Here is a 22,021-nt window from a genome sequence, read left to right on the forward strand (position 1 = left end):
ATGGAAGTCCTAAGAGGTTCCTGAAAGCCACTTGGGTCCACAGCAGCACACAGAATCTTGCAATGCACCAGACCAGTGTTCTCTGCTCACTGCGAAGCAAAAAGGCGAATGAGCCCCACAGAGGGCAGCATCAGCTCTGCAATGCCCTTTCCTCAGACGAGGTAGCTATTGCTTGCTTCTACAGCACAGGGGCTGCACTGTAACAAAAAGGCACTAGTGCCACTGAAACATGACTTATTTTGTATGTATTTTTTATTAAAGCATAAAAAAAAAGAGAAACAAAAACGTGGAAAGAGTGAGATGTTTGACGCTGTTTTTGCTGAACGAGTTCATCACCCTGGTTCAGTGGCAGTGGCTGCCATTCTCAGAGAGCTCTCCAGGAGTTCATCAGAGATTTTTGATGGAATATTATTCTTTCTGTTCTTCATCCTTGACAATAATTGTTCACAAATGTATGTACTGTCAAGAAGTGATGACATGAATAAAGCGTGACTTTGAACGGCGCGGTATTTCTCTCTGGTCAGATAGAGCTTATAAAGGTCTGGGAATGAGGCATTCCCACCTTGAAGATGCATGTTTAACTTATTTAAATGAACGGTCAAATTCACCACAAATGCTGGATCTGTGAGCCATTTCTAATCTTCATGTTCTGGCTCAGTCTTTCCTATCGATTCCATAGAGGACTTGATTTCACATTGCAAATCATAAACTCTTTTTAGTATTTTACCCCAACTTAGCTACCTTCCTTCGGAAGAGTAAACGAGTCCCCATAACCAGCATCCATACTTTTAAGGAACTCCTAGAATTGGTGATGATTCAGTCCCATGGACTTTAGGAAAGCTTTGATGACAATTTCCATGACATTGTCCATTTTTAAAGCTTTTGCATGCCTTTTTTTTTTTTTTTTTTTAATCTGATGCAGTGATATTTCATCAGATGTGAGTTACCAGTGGTAATTGCATCATCTTCTGTTAATTTTATAAGACCCTCTTTTTTACCAACCTCCACCAGGGAACCATCAGTAGCTATACCAGATATGTTGACAAAGGTTAGTGAAATCACTAGTACCCATGTGCTGAGCCACAGGTTAGGGCTCAACCTTGCTCTGTCTGTTCTGGGTTACCTGGCTGTCAGCATAACGCTGAGGAAACAAGTGATTTCTCTATGGCTGGAGAACATCTAGGAACTTATGTAGAGAGACTCCACAGAAAAAAACAGAGAACAGAGCAGAATATGAGGAAAGGGAGAGCCTGATACTTCACTTTCCAATTTTCAGTTTTGTTCTTGTATGAATTTTCAGGTCAGTTCATACCAGTGGGGTTTCATCCATCTTCAAAATGATGAGAAAACACTGACAGAACCTCTCAACAGGTGTTAGAAGTACCTATTGTCAGAGAGACATTACAGCCATAGGAAAAAAATCAGCTTGTTTGTATAGCTTCTCACCAACCTTTGATAGGATAAGCATGGGGATGAATGGTGTGGAAGAAAAGCTTTCAAATGTATGACTTAGCTGCTTGTGAAACACAAATCCTTGCAGAAAGAAATATGTCTAAAGAAGTAACTTCACATTTATCCTAACTCATACAGATAGAAACAGAATTCAAAGTCACACAGATGGACAGCTAGTTATATTCTTAGTTTCCACACACCTTGCTTTGATGCAAGTTTTTGAATGACAGAAGATATCCATTAACCACAAGCAGATGAACACATGTGCATACCATTTAATTCAAACGTACATGTGAAAATGTCACACCCTATTGATAGGAAAAAGTACTTGAGCTGGACAAGGACCGTAAGTGACAATATGGTATTATCAGGATAATTTTGCAGCCACTTTTTATTCCAAAAAGTTGTATTTTTGTAAACCTGACATTTCCAAAACAGTGCAAGTGAATTCGAATACAGGTGATCACGAGCTTCTAAATACAGGTGACATCAATAAGAGTGAACACATTCTTCCAACCACAAGTTCACAAAAAAGAAATACAGAATTTTACAATATATAAGGAGTGACATTCTAAGAAAAAGGAGTGACAATGATGTGGGTACCCTACTGCATATGCAGACCACACTCCAGAAGTTCATTACAGTCTTCACCCCAGTTTAATCAATGTACAGCATGTGAACCAAATCCTGCTTTTATTTATATTCAAAAAACTGTAGCATCTGCATGGATTTGGACAAACATCGAAATTAGTTCTATGACTCTGTTAATCCTTTAGAGAAAGCAATGTTATACATTCCCACATCACATGGATATTAGGCTTGAAACATGTGCAAGACTCCAAAATGTGCCTATAAAGAGAAGACATTCAAGAAAGTCAGTACTAAATATTGCCAAACACAATCTTCGTGCAACTGTTGCTTTCAGCAAGCTAAATTACTTCACTGACATGAAGGGAAGATCCTTCCTATTCATGCAACAAGTTAGAAAGGGTTGTTCTTATCTGGTATTTTAGGCTTTGCAAAAAAGAGTTTTCCATCTGAAAGGTCTGGGTAATGGGCACTGAGTTCACAACAGTCCCAATTTCTCTCTCAGAAAATGCAAGTGATTTCCTAATTGCATTTGAGTAAATTAAAACCAAGGTTTATTCTGAAAAAAATACCTACTACTTTTATTAATAATGGCCAGGTACCATGGCAGAGCAACCACTGCCTCAGAATACATGAGCCCTTTTGTTGCTTGGGAGGAACTGATGGGGATTCACCTCCAGGAGTAAAAACCTCCAAGAGTAGACCCTCGGTTTCCAAATGAAATGCTCATAAAGCATGCTGTGGAAAGCAGTAAAATCTCAGCTCTTGGGAAATAAAATTCATCCTGGTGCTGTGGATGACCAAGACTCTGCAAGAACTGTAATTTCCTTCTTGAATTCCATCTTGAAGATGGAAAGTAAATGGACTTGCAACAGCTTTGCGTTAAGTGAATTCTTCCTAAACAATTTTTTTTCTATTCTTCCTGATCGTATTTTTCTGACATCCCTTTCTTCCTGCCCTAGAAGAACTTCAAGATTACTGTTGGTAAGAAAACATTCTACACATGGCTCTAGAGCTTAAACTAAAGATCTCTTGGGTGCTAGATTACATGTTTGAAAATGATACTGCCCCACGTCTGAGCTTCCACCTGTGCAGCTTAGAGCCAGCACAAACTGAACTCTTAGTAGGAAGAGAACAAAACCAAAACTAATGACTACTCAGCAAACCTTCAAATGAAGTTGTCCAAGACAAACGATGACTTAGTCCCAAACTGAATTAACTGGAGAGAACCTAAACAATGACTTCCACCAGCTCTGCCAGGTGAGCATCACAGCACAAAGGGACTAACCCAGTGGCTGACACATGGCAACTTCCAGAGCCCTAGGAGCTATTTCCAAAGATTAAAAAAAAAAAAACAACCAAAATACTGTTGAACCATAGCACAACATTTTTCTATAATGTAATTCATTCTTGAATTACACTACATTTTCATAAGATTTCTGGAATTGCAACCAACTATTAGTGGGTTCTTTGGTTTGTTTGTGTTTTTCTCTGTTTCTTTTAGGAGTGGAAAGGTCTATCTACAGGATTTTAATATTAGTATTGATATGTTTCATTGTCAAATCTATTTTAACTGGAACAAAGCAAAGAGCTACACTGGAATTTGAAAAAAAAAGAATTATTATAAAGATTATACATATAAAAACAAAAGCAACTGTGTCAACAGAACTACTGGGAAGCTAACAGTGATGATAATAAGAATTTATGGATTATTTCAAGAATATTTCACTAATCAGGCCAGTGTCTTGACTGTGTTGGATCAATAGCAGATATTACACCATTTTTAACTGTCCTCTTATATATGGTCAAAAGATCTTTCGAAGAAAAAGCTACTCTTGACTCTTAAAATATAAAAATGAAATATTTTCGGCACTTCTGTTGTTTGGCATTTCTATTGTTCAGTTGTTGTTTAAAAAGTGAAAATGCAATGGAGGATTTTCAACTTTTCCAAGGGAATTTCCTCATTCTTTGGGTAAAATCTCTTCAAAATTAGATTAAATTCATCATTAGTTTTTCTTGTCCCATCAACTCTGTTTTCAACAAATCTACTTTTACATCTGTCATGGGTTTTTTTTTTACTCATTTTTAGAGAGGACAGAAAAAATTCTTACAGCTAAATAAATGGACTCATTATTTGCTTTTCTGTATATATTTAAGCAATTGCTTACTTAATTCATACTTATTAATGAATTTCATGTCTAACTTCTATCTGGTATTGTTCAGTATTTTAACAATAGAAAAATAGATATATTAGGCTTAAATACACCCAGTAAATCTAAGTGGTGTCAGAAGAGTCATACCGGAAGGAATTCAACATTCACTAATAGGGCTGTCAAAGGCCATCAGCCTTCTGTTTTTGCACTCTGATGCAATCCACTACATGTGGTGATGGCTGGATTTCTTCTCAGCAGTTTTTATTTTTTTTACAGATTCTATCTTAAATGATCACTTGCAAGACCAAATCTTTCAAATCAACAATGATTTTTTAGGGAAGATAATCAAATAGACTAACAGTTGTTGTTTTTTTTTTTTCCAAACACTGAATCAATACTCTTCATTCACTTAAAAACCATTTCCTGCCTAATTGGTGCAGATGGTTAAATTAACAAACATTGATCAATACTGTAGTAATAGCAGGCACTTAATGCCTCTGGGAGAGTGAGAGGAACAAACAGGAAACAGGTTAATTTTTTAAAATATGAAACTATAATGAATTTACAAGGAAGAACAAGGATAAGGCATGTTCTCAAACAGACTTCAGTGTTCTGCATTTAGGTTTCCAAACTTCCAGCAGTTCTTTTACATTACCCTAATCCAAGGAGACATATCCTGCCACCATTCATTCCTGTTATTCTCTAATCTACTACTATAGAGCTTCATCATCCTTTCCCTTATATTAATTTTACACCAACACTACAATTTTTATTTACACAAGGTGCAAAGCACAAGTAGAATCTAAAACCAAGCATCATAGAGACTCACTGTTTCTATTCAGAAACCCAAGAGTTTTTTGAAGATATATGGCTGAATTAATTACAATTCCGTGTTTTCCAATTCAACAAATGATTTTATAAGGAATTACTAATGAATAAAGTGGCAACCTGAGATGCAGTAACATCTGCATCTTGACTAAACTTCCTTTATAACGCTTGGTGAAGAATGACATTCACAGAATCATAGAATCACATAATGGCTTAGGTTGGAAGGGACCTTAAAGATTAATGAGCTCTACTCCCCTTCAACGTGCAGGGTTGCCAACTATTTGATCAGGCTGCCCAGGGCCTCATTCAATGTGGTGTTGAATGTCTCTGGGGATGGGGCATCTACAACTTCTCTGGGCAGCTTGTTCCATCAATTCACCACACACTGAGTAAAGAATTTTTTCCTAACATTTAACTTAAATTTTCCCTCTTCTAGTTTAAAGCCATTTTCCATTGCACATTCTATTCTAGGAACACGCAAAAAGGCAATCTCAAGATCCAAGGAACATTTTAATGTTTGCATCTACTTATCTCTCCTAAAACTATGCTATAAACACTATGACTCACGTAGACAACTCACAAGGCAGGTATAATAGATACAGCTTACATCAACTGATCACTTGCTTTGACAGCAACAGCTCACAACTGTTAACAGTAGCTTAAAAACCAACCTTCTTAACATTAAATGCTAATATGGCTCCATTTTTTTTCAATTTAAATTCCAAGGAATTTGTCAATGCCATGGTAGTTGGCCAAGTTTTGGTATCTCAGCTGTCCAATCCTAGACCTTTATTAAAATACTAGAGACTGCAAGAGAAAAATTCCCCAATGAAAACATGTTATGCTTTCTTCAGCAATAGAAGGTGAGCTACAAGTCTTGCTACATGTCACTGAGGAAGCATTTTCATTCTTCCCCATTCAGGTCAGTGAAGGATAGACTCATATACAAGACATCACATATGTGTAACACTTCAGGTTCTTCAGTTTATAAATCAAACACCAAATTCAACTCAAAAAAGAGACAATTAAAAGATTTTGGCTTACTGCCATTAAATGGTCTATATACAATATTACCAAGCATTGTGAATTAAGCATATGGGGTTTTCAGCTATTCTGATCTGCAAATCTTCTCTCTTCCATTGAAGTTTAAAAGTACAATAGGATTTATATATACAGGTATGCATTCCCAATGATTCAGCCAGATATCAGTGCTTGAGTGAACTATATAGCTATTCAATAGAAACTATAAAACATCGATACAAATATAAAGACATGATCAATATAAAAAGCTTATATTTATAAAAAATATTTTTAGGTAACAGTCTTCCCCTGAGGGTATACCACATAGTTGGATTCATAAATATTGCTCTGCACTGCAGCTTGGTTACCAAAGTTCAAAGTTCAGCTCTAAAATGAAGTGTAAATAGCTCCAGTCACCTGACATGGCCACAGTGGTTGCCTCAGGATATGTTCCCTAGCTTGTTAGAGTGATAAAGACACAGCATCAACAGGGCCTCCGAAAAATCTGGAGAAGATTCCTTCTTCCACATATGGAAGATACGAGAGCAGGACCTATGGGCAAGCAAGCACGTGTCATATGACTGGGCTTTCCTTCTCAAGGGCAGTTCACTGATTTTTCTGGACCCAGTCCCAACTATCTTCAGTCTCCTTTCTGTTCTTTTCAGCCTCAATAATTTCTTTGTACCTCCGGCGGAAGAAACCCATCTGCAAATTAAAACGAGATGATGGTGGTAAGTAACAGCATCATTAAATTGAAACTTACATTGTCAGAAAATATTGTGAAAAAGAAAGAAAACAGCGCCAATGTGAGTCTAATTTCTAAGCCTGAAATCATAGCTCCTTGTTTACATCAATATGAGATCAAATTTTGTCCTAAATCTTCACGAGTCCTTTGCACACTATAGTTCAATTACTTTAAGTCTTCTTATATGAAACAAAACTACAAAACAAAACAAAACCCCAAATATTTCTAATAAACATAGACCAGAAAATGCAGATACAAGGTTACTGGTATCAAATAAAGACAAATGTAAACTTTGGATTCAATCCTAAAGTACAAGCTAGCTCTTGGGTTCCAGGTCAAGGATGCTGGAGTTTTATGAACTGTGCTCTCAATGTCCACAAATTCATGAAACAAAAGAGATCAGAGGAATTCAGTAAGACCACCTTCACATATCTGCCATTTTTTTACTCTTTGAGAAAAGCCAATACATGCTGTCACTTGTGCTTCATCATGGTTGTGAAGATGTTATTTTAGCTCCTGTGTTTCCAGAAGTATCAGCCATAGAAATTACTACAGGTACTCTCCTCTCCTCTTCCTACCAGGAATCTAAATTTAGATCTCAAATTTTCTACTTAATGATAATCTGTGTTCAGATGCTTTGGAACAAACAGATAGCTTCAGATTATTCTTTTTGCTAAATGATTTCCCTTGTCTTTTTGCTTACAGCTGTGTGAAGTCAGAAGGCAAAGCAGAAGTCTGATCCTACAAAATGCAGAGCAGCAACAATAACTATTCTTATTTCCTAGACTCTTGTGATTAAAAAAAAAAAAAAAAAGCTAGCAGTTTTCATTTCAGTTTGTATATAAACCTCTTATATTTCTGGTTTTTGGTGTTTGTTTTTTTTTCCTTTCAGATTAACAAAAATGATTTTAATAATAGACTTTGGTAAGTATTCAAAAATAACTCCTCAAACTTAGCAGTGCACCATGGAGACAATTGAATCAATATTTTGTTCATCATAATTAAACATTTATATAACTCCTACCACTCCAAACCTGTTTTCTTAACTCCTGCTGAGTAAAACACAATGCGTTAGTCTTCCTCTATCAGTCAGTTATTGCCATCTTTATTCCCAAACTGGCTATATGTAGGATTATTTTGTGCTGTTTTGTCACTGCTATGGTTCTGTTTAGTTGAACTTTCTAGTTTCAGTTCTTTAGCAACTTTAATTTTCTTCAAGTATATTTTAACCCACGGGGCTCTGGAAGACAGCTTGTTCAAACTGATGAGTGTGCTCATCCAGCACTGCTTTGCAAATCGTAGAATCATAGAATGCCTTGGGTTGGAAGGGACCTTAAGGATCATCAAGCTCCAACCTCCATATCTAATACTAGACCAGGTTGCCCAGGGCCCCATCCAACCCGGACCTGAACAGCTCCAGGGATGGGGCATCCCTGTTGTGAGCCTGTTCCAGCACCTCACCACTCTCTTAGTAAAGATCCTCACCCTGATATCCAGCCTCAGGACCTGAAAAGTGAGCCCCAGCTTCCACTTTATAAATTATCAATGGACAGCCATATTCATAAATGCTTATGACCTCAGTTTTACAGAGATTGGTCCCATGACCTCCCATAATGCACACTGAAGTCAGACCTGAAAAGTTACTTAGCCTTGTGCACAAACTGTGAACACAGTCTCTTGCTCATCCATCACAAGTTACAAACACGCTGATAATGGTCTTTCTGTTTCAGGTCCTCACAAAAAGCGTACTGTCAAATTTTGAAGAGCCTTGACTCCCTCGCCTCCCAGTGCCTTTAAGAATAGTGTTCTCAGGAATACAGGGGGAAAAAAGGAATTAAAGAAGAGTTTAACTAGTTTTCTGTTCTTTAAACTTGCTCAAAAAACAAAAAACAAACAGGTAAACTTCCATCTCCTGTAGCAAAAAAATAACATCACACTGATTTTTTTTCACTTCTATCCACAGCTATACCAGTGCAAAGGATATATTCTGAGAATAAAGCCTCAAGATGGCAACATCTTGATAGGACAAGTGGGGGATGTCTTTCAATTAGGAGGGGACATTTAAGTTAGATGTTATGAATAAATTCTTTCCTCAGAGGGTGGTGAAGTACTGGAACATGCTGCCCCAGAGGCGTTCGAGGCTGGGTTGAATGAGACCCTGGGAAGGCTGATCTTGTGGTTGGCAACCCTAGACATTACAGGAGGGCTAGAACTAGATGATCTTTAAGGCCTCCTCCAACCTAAAGAGTTCTATGATTCTATGATCATAAAATCTTAGTGAAATCTTACCGATGCCAGTGTACTTCGGATCAATGGAGACTTAAAGCTAACAGCAAACTCACTGTCCTTAGATTTTCACGCTCCAACATGGAAACTTTAGTGATTTATTTTATTGGTAACAAAATTAGTAAGTTAGAACGTCCTTCCTCCTCTGTTGTCGCCATGTTTCTACCAGTGGGATTCATTGTAGGTACTTATTTTAGTCTTGGGAACCTGCAGATACACCTTACATATGCTCAGGGAGCAGATGTGTCGAAGAAGTGGGTGCCATTTTTGTATTATCAGGTTTTGTAACAGACCTACAAGTTCTGCACATTGAAAATAAAACTGCCAGGGGACTTGGTTTCCTAAGATTAACAAGAGAAGTTCAATTTGTAGCTTTTAAAAACAGGTTTTAAACCCCTAGGGTTTCCATCCTTCATGGTACAACATCCTTGGTTCAATAAAATCCTCACTTGAAGTTATAATCAAAATTATAGAAAGGCTTTTTAATTTCCTCTAGGGCCAAACAAACAAAAGCAAGCTCCCACTGTTATTTTAATAAAAATTGTCTGTTTGTGAACATCTGCTTCAGGAATTATCTTTAAAAGTTGGTTATGATAGTTTTGGTATTTTACTATTTCATTACTGGATACAGAATGCTTTTGTATAGCTTTTCAGTAGGGTAAAAAAAGTGAGTTGAAGACATGAATAAACATTATTGAAGCATGAGATCCAGCATCTACAGGTGATTTCACCGTGAAGCTATGTATGTTCACTTGCTGTAAGTGTTGTGGATAATTCAAAATTAAGTAGAAAGCTTAATTTAAATGCAACAGAAATTGGAAACTTAAGGACCTTAAGATTTTTTTATTGGACGTTTTAAAAGTAGTGTTTGGGATTGGTTACATTTGCCATCCCTAAAAGGAAAAGGCATGCTTTGTTATGGGACACTGCTTCTTAGGGTCAACATAGCATGTTTCCACTTAATGAGACAGAGTCCTTCTGATCATCAGAAAGATTTTTTTTGATGGCTGCAAAATAATCACAACATTATCATGGCTTCACAAGAGACCACACAGTGTACATATCCATCTCCTTACAACAAACAGATTTCATTAAAAATGACAGCAATATTAACCCATATGGCATTGGCAGATAAGTGCCTGTGGCAAGCTGGAAAGAACAAGTGAGTTTAACATGCTGGAGAAGGGGTAATAAGGAAGATGACACATGGATAAAAGCAAGAGAAATGGTGCAACACGGATACAGAGTTTATACTGTTTCAGTTCTCTGGGGCAAGAGTGACATCAGAGACTTTTTGCCTCCGGTATTTTTTCTACTAATATGCGGCCCTTAAGAGAACTCAGAAATTCCAGAGAGGATAACTGGGACTCAGTGCTGAATTTCAAACAGGGTAAAGAGGAGAGATCACCAGCTATAGCAGGAGCACTGCTGTAATGGCATTTGTAGAAGTGGCATTTCCAATGGATCAGTGCAGTGGCCTCCAGCCTGATTCATGGTCCGTGATTCTCTCCTGTTGTTCAATTCTCCCACTTTTTGCTTTCCATGAATAGAGACACATGCATGTGTGTACATATGCATGGATGAGTATGGCAAAGGACCAGTCAAGCCCAGATCTGTGACCCCACCACTCAATGTGCAAGTGCATACCACCACAGGCAAGGAAAGGACCGATGGCAATACTCAGATCAACAAACTTGTGCCTGGGGAAGGAACTCGTCAGATGAAGAGGAATAGGAGAAACCTTATTATAGGAGGCAAGGAGAGAGTACCATGGGAAGATAAAGGGATACAATGGAAGAAGAGGAATCAGCTACCAAAGGCAATGCAGGATAAAAGCAAACCCTAGTCAGAGATGGGTGAAAATTATCTGAGAAGGCTGAAGAGGACCTCAGTTTTGGGCCTTCTGGGTCAGCACGGCTGATAAAAAGTTATCAACAGTGGGACACTACTCAGCTTGCCTAATCCTTTATTCTTAACCTTGACAGAGCTCATCAGAGGGGACAGCTATGCTGGGGCACCAAGTCCCAGTACATTTTCTCTGTGTGGAGATAAGAGAAGACAAACAGGGAGATTGAAGTCTCCTGAAATATAGGGATAGTCCCAAAATCCTGGGGCTATCATTGTCAGTCCCAATGGAAGTGACATCCCAGGAAAAGAGAGATGGACTGAACTGTCTGCAAGCCTACAAACTGCCACGGTTTACATGTCATGATAATTTGCAAAGGAATGTCTCCTTGCTTTTAAACAAATTCAGAGAAATTCAGGCAGAAACAAATAAAATGGAAATAAAAAGTTGATACGGTCTTTATCAGAATAGATAAATAATGTTTAGTCCCTTCTGGAGATGCTTCAAATAAGCATTAGAGCTCTGTAAATACAGAACTTAGATTCAAAACCTAAAACCACCCATATACTTATTCTTAACTGAGTTATTCCAGCCCGTGCACCTTTTTTCTAGCAAAACCTTACTGCCATCTACAGTTTAATCTGAGCAGAAAGCATGTTTCTGGCAAAAGAGAATAACAAAGCAACAGAAAATCTGTGTTTCTTGTTGTCTGGGGAATTACACCTGTTAGTGTGAAGTTATATCTTGTCACGCGACAGCACTGTGAAGTCTTGAGTATTCAAATCTTGAGTATTCAAAGTCTCTTTCACTAGCATTCTGCTGCCATGTCAGTTCTAAATCATTTAAAATCACCCATAACAGTTGCACAAAGATGCATTCGTCAAGCACTCACACAAACTGAACATCCAAGCCAAAGTAATTCTGAAGTGCTAACATCATAACAAATTACTGTCTTTTTTTCTGCTGCTACTTTCTGCCCTCCCATCTGCACCTTCACAGGCCAGCTACTGTCCCAAACTAATAAAGAGTGAAATAAATTGAAGCGTGGGCTATAGAAGAATGGTAAGACTACGTATTTCTTTAAACTAGTCTTTTTCTCATTAGCATCATGCGTTAAAAAACAAGATAAGAGCAGCTAGATCCTCCTGTAAAATAATATTTTAACCCGATTTTAGTACGCTGGTATTTGCAGACTGTAACTGAAGAAGAAATACAGGTTTGTGAACAATGTTCACACAGAATCTATAACATTACCAGAGACTTTTGCCACTAATGTCAATCAGCAAGGTATAAATTTTTAACTACATTTCTACTATATCCTGATATACTAAGCTGCACACAAGGAAGTATTGACTTTTATCAGTACAGAGCTTCTGACAAATGTCTTCTAATGGATTATATTGACCAGAGTGTAAACCAGCAAGTAAAAAGAGAGTGAAATAAGTACTGGTATACTTGTAGCTCAGAAATAAAACAAAATTTAAGAGCCACTGAAGAAATCTCCCACTGAACAACACCTGGATTCTTTGGGTTCAGTGCCTTATTCACAAGCCATCTTTATTATACAGTTACTTCAATACAGTAAGCACAATCTGAACAGCTACAGTCTGGATTTACATCAGAAATGATTCACTGCCCCATCTCTTTAACCCAGAGAAAGGTCCAAAGCCATTTACCTTGTGGCTCTTCTGAAAGAACTAAACAGTTCAAAAAATGTACAGCTAATTACATCTAAAGGGAGACCAGGAGCTTCATCCCCAGCAAGGTGCCACCAGCACCCCTGACCCTTGCACAGCAGACCGGTGCTGCTGGGACTGGAAGCACACAGTTTCCTCTTGCAGAGATCAACTGTTGCTTATTAACGTGAATCTCATTTTATTACTGCCAAGAAGGCAGGAGGGGGAAAAAAAAAAAAACCAACAATACTTTGCACTCGGGTTCATGTGGCCCTGGATTATTCTGGCATGTAGCCAGCTCCAAGAGGATGCACCATTTCCTTCCTCCCAATTAAAGTACCCCTGCCACAGTACAGAGGGGTCATGAACAGATATTGTGGATCAGCTTTTCCACTGGGGACTGGCAAACTGCCACTGCCTGGGCCTCCCTGTGAGGAAAAGGCCTTTTTGGAAAGTAGCCATAAGTACTGGCTGGAGTTTAAGGAGAAACCGTATATTTGGGAGGAAGGATGGTATTGTGGTTAAGGTAACATGAGGACTCCTGTGGTCTGGCTTGATTATTCAGTCTTCCACTGACTTTCTGGGAGGTGAATCCCTTTGCTTTTCAGTAACGTAGGTCCTCATTTGCTCAATTAAACATGCAAGAAGATAAATACATATGCTACAAACATCACCATTTCATAAGTAGTTGCTATGTGAGTGAGTCGGTGCGTATATACAAAATGACAAATACAACTTTGTAGCTGGGAAAACAACGTAAAGAAAAGCTGAGCAGTTTGCTCAGTGGTAAGCCCGCCTCTACAAACTCTATTTAGCTAACATGGAAGAATCTGACATCTAACACCTGAATCTAATCCTAATTTATTGCTATACATGTTGCTATGCAGAAAAAAAAATGAACAAAAAAGTGCAACTTACCTCCTAACTTCTAAGTTCATGCAGACTGGCGAATTAACTCAAGATATTACTGCTAGTGCTTGGAGTGAAGATCTGTAATACTCCATAAATTTTAAAAGGAAATCTATTTTATATGGCTTAGTAGTGAAATAAGCATAGTTTTTAAACATATTTTTTTCTCACACCGTAACGTTGTGAGGCTGAAATAATAATGAAAAAATAACGTGCTCTTTTTTGCTAAACTTAACCCATGCAGTCATTAAATAAACTACTAATTTAACCAAAAGCTTTATGTCAGTCCCAAAAGCCAAGTTTTCAAAGAACATAAGTAAGGCTGAGTACCCCGAGTAGATAAAGCAAATATGAAAATGATACATGAAAAAGACCCATTCAGGTGTGCAAATGAGATAACTGCACTTAAAGACAGATAGCAGTATAGTCAGTCTGAGACAGTATTTCAGTATTTTTCCAATATAGTGTGCCTTGCTGCTGTCACTCATGCTTCTGATTCGGAATTCACCACGTGACACTCTAAACTGTCCAGCCATCAATGATGTGTTCCTCTAACCACCACTCACGCAACTTTTCCCCCAGGAGTTGTTCATTATTTTCAATGGACCTGCTTGCTAAGGATGTGCAGAATAAAGTTGGCAGCATTAAAGAGCATCTGAAGCAAATGTGTGTCACTGAACTCCTCCATGCTGAAAAAATGGCTTCCATTGTCATTCATTGATGCTTGCTGAATGCCTACGGAGGCCAAACAGTGGATGTGAGCACAGTGAGGTGGTGACTGGTGTATTCCAGCAGTGGTGACAGTGACAGTGGGTCACCTCCACTGGTGCAGATTTTTACAAGTGCAGCATGCAGGCTCTGATATGTCTGATATGCCCAATAAAACAAGTTTTATTGTGCTCTTTGTATCTGTTGTAGTTTCCATGGAAACAAACAGAAGGGGTTACTTTCAGAGAGACTTACATATTTTGCTAAGGAAGCTCTGTTCAGTGGAAACAAAGAGAATTCCTGTGACTGGACTTTGAAAGCTCCTTCAGCACTGAGTTCTGGCAGCTTCGGTTTAATGAAAGCATGAACTTCTTGCAGGATAGCAACTGTGTACAGTAACTTGCATGACAGATGTTGCAAGCATACTTGTAAGTTTAATCAAAAAGCAAACTAACCAACATTAAAATCCATAAACACTTCCACATGGTTTTAAGATTTTTTTCCCTATTGCAAAATTTTACTGAGTAGTTTATTTTTTAAAAGTCACAGAATGAACACAGCCATCATCCAAAGTTCATCTGTGATTATCAGTCTCAGGAACTGGGAAGAATACAGTTTTTGCTGCAGATATGTCTGGACAAGTTATTATATACCGATTTCTTTATCTCAGCAGGGAACAGGGCAGTAATTAAACACATCATTCCTGAAAGTGCAATTAATTTAAGATATCCATCAATCCATATTTTCTATTTCCTCTCCAAAGAAAAGAAGAAAAACTACTGAAATACTTCTGGGTTTCTTTGATATCCAAGGACTAAATGCTAAAGACTATTTCTGGAATCAATAAAATGTAGCTTTACAATCATATTTTGATAGCCTTGACTTGCCAAAAGTATATGAATTAAACCTGTACAATGCCCATAATTATCTGAATAAATTATTTCCATGGGTTTAGCTGAACTAGGAGGAAATGGTTAAGGCTGGTGTAAGTCATAACACAGCATTTCCCACTCTGACAACAAGCTTAAAGAGAGAATTCAGACTATGCAGGTCACATTTTCTCTGCTCTTGGTGTTTGGATCTAAGGGATGCTAACAGCTTCCAATAAACACACATGCTGTATTCCAGCAGCAGGGAACCTTGGAACTTCAGGTACTTATTTGCAACTTTTCAGTCTACACACATATTTTTTTGCTTGTCTGGGCTCCTGAAAATGATGGCTACATTTCTTCTTTTTGGAAAGATAATTCAAACCACAACCCAACCTCTCTCTTGCTAGTAAGTTCAATTGATTCTTGTGGTGAGAGCTACTTAGCTGCAATGGCTGGGATGTTCAAAGTGACCTGGCAAGCACTGCTCCCATTTGGAGGACATTGAGACCAGAGAGAATGCTCAGCCACGGTACTATTACTCTTGTACATTTACATAGCTCATTTTATCCACAAAGATAACAAAGGCATTTCACAAGTACTGGACACATTACACTGAAATGTTGCCAGCCCTACTCTTGTGGGAGGTGAACAAATACTACATGGTAGCCAGCAAACCCACTGGGGAAGGCAGTGTTTTAGCTACAACAGTAGCATTAACCGTTTACTTGGCTGAGAATAAGCAAAATGCAAAGATGTCTATATCCAATCATGCTGCAACATTTAGTCAAATTTCAAAAAGCATAGCAAATCATCCAAATAACCTACTTCAAAAACAAAACAAAAGAAGCATTTGAGTCACTGCCACCAAAACAGAATCCCTTTTGCTCTTGAGGGTCTACAAATATTTGGTAATACTGTGGTCTTGAAAAAGGAAACTATATAAAACACAGCTCTGATTATTCTTTGAGAACATCTGCCTGGGAAAATGTTATTTGTAGAGATAACCAAACATCTCCACTGCCCAGTTCCCTCAAGGTTTTCAAGTTGTTACAAGCACTGAACATTCATCTATGTTTGGGATGTAATATGGGTTTGGTTTCCAATGACAGAACCTAATCATCATGTGATTGAATCAGTAGTGGCAGTAACAGGATAATACCAATAAAAGCCAAATTCTAGATGGACTGAGCCAACAATATGTATAAAAAATGCATGTTGTACCCTTGAGAACATTACTTATTATAGCAGGTAACAGTTTCCACGAAGCAAACATGTAACAGGTAAGTTGTGGAGCACAACAACCAAATTACAAGTTTACCAGAAAAACCAGTAGCAATTTGAGAAGTACAGAAAAACAAATGTCAGAGAACATGAATGAAATACAGTTCTGCATTTTCAGTTGACAGTTGAGTTTGGTCTATGCTATATAGCTCCTGCTATAGGATTTACACTTTCCTAAGTGAGATAATGTGAAAAATGAAAAAGAAACAGTACCGGAACATGGAAGAAAGCATGAGAAAGGGAAATAAAAAAGAGAAACATAGATATCCCTTCTTTAATGAGTTCTTAGGCAGCTCATAGAAACATCTACATCTTGACAGGAACAACTTCTGTGCATTCTGAAATGCACCCTTCCCGTAACCAGACCCTATTAAGTGCAATAGCAATCTGAGCCAACTGCCCTGTTTATCTGAATGATTATGATTCTTAAAATTAAAGTATCACCACAGTACATACTGATTTACTCTTGGAATTCCATGTACAGAAAGGAAGAGGAATGCAAGTTACGAATAGAAGCAACTTGCATCAAAGATACGGAATGCCACTAAGTTTCACCAGGCTTCTCCTGTCCCCAGTCCACAACCTACATTTGATGCTAGACAGACATGATAATGGTTGGGTTACACCACCCAGCCAGGAGGCTTTTTTTAGTGAAAAGGGTTCTTCCTGGAAAGATTACATGGAAGGACATATTTATATGTATATATATGGACATATGTATTTCCCCTCACAGAAAGCTAGACTTCTCCCCTATACTAAAATCCAAGGAGGTTTTTGTGCCATAATGGCAGGTGCCCATGGTCTGAAGAAGAAAAAAAAAAAGAAAGAAAAAAAAAAAAAAAAAAACTTTTATTTCATTACAGAGCCACAGTTCTAAAACCTGATCTCCAGGAACCAGGATAGGGGTTGGCACAAGGACAGGACAGGAAATAGCAATTAGCCTCTGCCACCTGAGCTGTAGATAAAAGGGAAAGACTTTGGTCTTCAGACTTGTAATACGAGATACCTAGAATGGCAAAGAGTAAGAGCAGGTTTAGGCTTTCTTTTTTCCCCTCTGCTGGAAAACAGCAAACTGTATGTTTTGGCCCACTGTATAAAGACAAAATGTTTGAGGCCCTAAGAAAGGGAAAGTGTCTCCTTCCAAAAAGGGGAAAGGGAAAAATGTTCAAACAACATGTGAGGTAATGACAAACACTGCACGCAAGCAGAATGCAAGTGTTCCTTGAAAGACACTTGTGCAGTCCCAGAAAAAAAAGTCTAAATAGCTTATCCAAGCAGAGAATCAAATCCAAATACACCTTTAGAAAAACTTCTTAGGTTTGTCTGGCTTTTTTTTCTTAAAAATAAAATAAAAAAAAAACAAAGGAACTTCAGAGTTCGTTACAAACAAACACGAAAACAACCACCTTTGTATTTCAAAGTTTCTCCCCTTAAAGCTGTGCCAAGAGACAGCGCCATCCACACATCCAGCCTCTGCTTAAGTGAGGATTTCATAAGATCAGCATAGATCAGGACTCAAGTTCCTCAATGGAACAAGCCTGTTTGAAGCCTGGACAAACTGTAAGCACACTCAGGGAAAAACTGTCTTCACAATATTTCTCCTACAAGTTACAGAAAGTCTTCAAACTCTAATTTAAAGGCAAAGAGCAAATAGGTCTAGCACATAGGTAGACATCCTGAAGAATAGTAATCCCTTTGATAAACAAAAAACAACATATGCATATGGGAACTATTCTGCTGGTCTTTCTCCTGTTTGCAATCCCACCAAAAATCCAAGGTTTAGAGCAGAAGAATGTTTTATAATGTAAGGGACTGCTAGATTAGTTCTCTACCCCAGGAGCCCAAAAGCTGTAGAACAGTTCCAGAACCTCCTCTTCTACAAATCAGAAGCTGTATGCAACGGGTGCAGGCTCAGTTCAGAAATAAACTTAATTTCTATATGAATCAGTTTAGATAGATCTCCTGTACTAAAAAAAAAAAGATAGCATTACTGCAGTGAATACAAAATCTCTGTTTTGCAAATCACTTACACCAATGGCTCCACATACGACTGCTGCCCAGACATCCATTCTGGTGCTCTGTAACACTTCACCCCTTCGACATCCTCTGAGCACAGATAATTTCTTTCCTTTCTGTGCGCTTTGTCTATAGCAATATGGATTGAATCACTCACTCCATTATTCAAGCCACTTCCAAGGTAGCACTTCTATTTTTGTATGTGTTATAGTGTAATATTTATTGTGTCATAATATATTACGCTTCGGTTTTTCATTTGCCAGTTCTCCTCTGATTTACAGGTGCATAAATCTACCAGCTCTGAAGAGGTTCTTGTTCCCATGTATGGCTGCAGCCCTAACTGTTGAGGGAGCAGTGTGTGAAATAGCAGTCCCCAAAATAATCTAGCCATGATCATTTTTCCCTTCTGAAACCCTTATGAAACCCACGGTTCATTCAGCACATGGGTAGTTGTCCTGAAGCAAAGCAGCCTCCTCCCATGCTCTATTCTCCACATGCATCCAGAAGCCACCAAAGAGGTGCAAGCCAACCTCTGTGAGTAAAAAGCAAAATGTATTATTGTTGGCATTGGCATAAGAGCCCCTCCAGCTCCTCATATATATGGGAGACCTAGGGCAAGACATGAGCAGCGAGCGTAGATGTGCTGAGGACAAAGCAGCAGGAGCAAGAACTCATCCCCATGGATGCCTGTACAAAAGCATCCAGAGCAGATGAACAGGATATGAATAGCAAAAAGAGTTGGGAGTAAAATCGGGCTATTCAACAAAATATGCAAAAATGAGGTAACTCTTGCCAGTCTGCATTATGCATGGCATCTTCTGGAAGACAGAGAAAGCTGCTCAGTCCACCTGAATCTGTATGCACTTAAAGCAGAGGAAATGTGGTGTCTACATGAAGTATTAAAATAGACAAGCAGAGAAGCAATACCAGTCAAACACCAATCAAGTTCATGCTATGCATATGGATAAATAAGCTTTCAGTGAAGTAAAATAAGCAAGCATTTAACATTACTTCCATTGACATGGGCCTCTAGACCGTGCAATTTCTGATCTGCAAATAATGAAATGATTACCATCTCATCTTACTGTACTCACAGTTATCTTCATTCTGATTCAAATCAGGATTTAGGGCTGAAATTTCCCTGAGAGCTCGTTCCTGCTAATGCCATTAATTCAAGCAACATATAATGTGAAATGCTTACACGTATTGTAATATTTTTCTGCAACAGAAAGTAGCTCCTCAATCTGTCTGCAAAATGTACTTGTATTCAAGAACTTGTCTGTTGTGTTGTGACACTTGAGGTCCGACCAAACACACAACAAGAACGTCCCTTCCCTGCCAGGCCATGACACAGGTGCTGCTCCAGCACACAGCTCCATGATAAAGGGGTTGCTGTGGCTCTGTTTGGTGTGAAAAGTCACATACCAGAACCACAGCTTAACTCTAGCTATCTTAATTAAAAAAAAATTAAAAAAAAATTATGCTGTAACTTGTGTCATTTCTAGCTCTTGCTAGCAATTCTGCAATGTCCAAATCTCCAACTAACTCACAGCTATTCTTTCATTCCACAGTTAAAACAAAAACAAACAAACAAAAACTTCTCTTCCAATATTTTTTATATATATATATATATATATAATCATGGACTTTTTCATGTGCAAAATTTAGGCACGACTCTAGGATATGTTTGGTCCATTTTGCCCAACAAATATTTACAGTCAAGCAATTAAGATTCCTTTGTAGGACAGCAATTTTCCCACGTCAGTTTTATCTCAGACAACTTTAAAACTGTCAGTAACTTTAGTAAATATAGAAATCAGTGAGTGTAAAGTATTACTTCTATATATTTTAGGATCCAAAGATCAAAAAAAAGATTTAAATGAAAATACTGGCCTGATACCAGAAACCCCAAATTTTCAATCACTTTCCATTAAGACAAAACTGCAGTTATTGGTTTCTTAAGCAATCATAAAATTCAGTGGATAAAACACTGGTATGTAGCTGATGAAGTCTTGCTATGACTTCCATCTTTGCTATCGGACTCTTGGTATATCATCTCACCTGGCTTTGCTCCACCATTGCTTTCTGCATGCAGAAAGGGCCGTATATAAGCCTGTAGTTAATTATAATTATTTGTTGCTGCTATTCAGAATTTCCCTCACAGCTTTCACGTAGCAAAATGGCCCCTTCTTCATGTGTTCATGAGTGACACCAGTAACACACAAGAAGGCTCAAGTTTCAAGATTATGCCAGAAAACAAAGCAGTGTATACATTTTAGTATAGATCAGCAAGCAAACTTGTTTCAGATTCTTGTGAAGCCTCAAGGTGTGAGCTGCTTCTCCTCTCACCTTGCACATTTTGTAGCAGCTTGCTAAGAACCTTCCTATCTTCAGGAAACCAGCAATACAAAATGAGTCATAGAGGTATCATCAGCAGTAAGTCCTTTTACAAAAATGTCATAAGGATGAAAACCCTGAACCCCATTCAATTCCACATTTTCCCATTTTCATTACTATTCTGATATCTTAACTCAGTTTTTTTATTATCTTCACTTCTTGCCACAGAAAGCAAAAGCATTTCCCATGTATCAGAAAAACAGAAGTTGTAAGGTATTCAACAATATGGTCAAACTTTGTTTTCCAAATGAAAAGCGCAGTCTATTTTGACCTGGCCAGTATCAGCATAAAAATCTTCAAAGATGACCATAAAAATGCTTAAAATCTATAATCCACATAAAATCTATATAATGCTGTGAAGTACAATCTAACACATAGCTACACAAGCACTTGTATAATCTACTGTTGGAATCTCACCGCCAATTTTTGGCCCAGGTCTGTAAAATCCTTTTACAGCCTTGCATAAGAGACATGTCCTTGTGCAGCCCAATGTGGCTGTGGCCTTCAGTCCCCACTCAGCCCCTGAGCAGAGCCTGCAGAACATGTGCTGCTCAGCAGTGTGAGGCAGGCTGCTGGCCCTTCGCCACGGGAAGCAAACTCAGGTTGGACTAGTTCCCATGTGTGCATTCAAGATTTACTTCTCTCAAAGACTGTTCCTGACCTTGACCGAGGCCTTTGAAATTTATGGGTTGGTAAAAGGGAACAGAGGAATGAACACACTTGAAGTTCCTAACTCTTCTGACTTACCCACACCAGATGGCTGCTGCTGACTGTCAGCAGCAGCCCGGTGTTACAGTGTCTGGGTACAAGAATTATATCTTATCAATGATGGTGTGAAGGTTGGCTTTTAACAGGTCCTGGTGCCTTTTGTTCAGATAACACATTTTACTCATCTGGAATTCTGAGAGGTCTACAATTTTTAAACCTGGATACTGCTCTATCCCAGGCCTTCTTGAAAACAGTAGCTACCAAGTGGTTTTTGCTTTGTGTGCACCCCATCTTTTAGCTGGTCCAGAAAAATTGAGCTGATTTTCAAAGGATCCTTTATGAAATCAGCAATTCTCGGGCATCAGAAAAATGTGCCAAATATCTAAGTGAGAGAGAGCAGGTTTTGTGAGGGATCCTCCTTCATCCTGAAACAGTAGTGAAGGTTTTATTTTTTAATAGCCAAGCCCAGAGAATCCATTTTTCCACTTCTTCTCTACATCAGAAGTCTCTCTGTCCCACATAAAAACCTGGATATG

At 38.3% G+C, this 22,021-nt stretch overlaps 1 protein-coding gene across 1 annotated transcript in view; it reads right to left on the minus strand.

Moving 5' to 3' along the window:
- Positions 1-1,707: 1,707 nt before the first annotated feature.
- ITGA9 (integrin subunit alpha 9) overlaps positions 1,708-22,021 on the minus strand; it is a 218,275-nt gene continuing 197,961 nt past the window's right edge. The window contains exon 28 of the mRNA XM_085226640.1: positions 1,708-6,746. Within this exon, the coding sequence (XP_085082766.1) occupies positions 6,648-6,746 (99 nt within the window). The 3' untranslated portion in view covers positions 1,708-6,647. The remainder of the gene's footprint in view (positions 6,747-22,021) is intronic.

Source organism: Meleagris gallopavo, chromosome 6, assembly GCF_905368555.1.
Source record: "Meleagris gallopavo chromosome 6, MGAL_WU_HG_1.1, whole genome shotgun sequence".
NCBI lineage: Eukaryota > Metazoa > Chordata > Aves > Galliformes > Phasianidae > Meleagris > Meleagris gallopavo.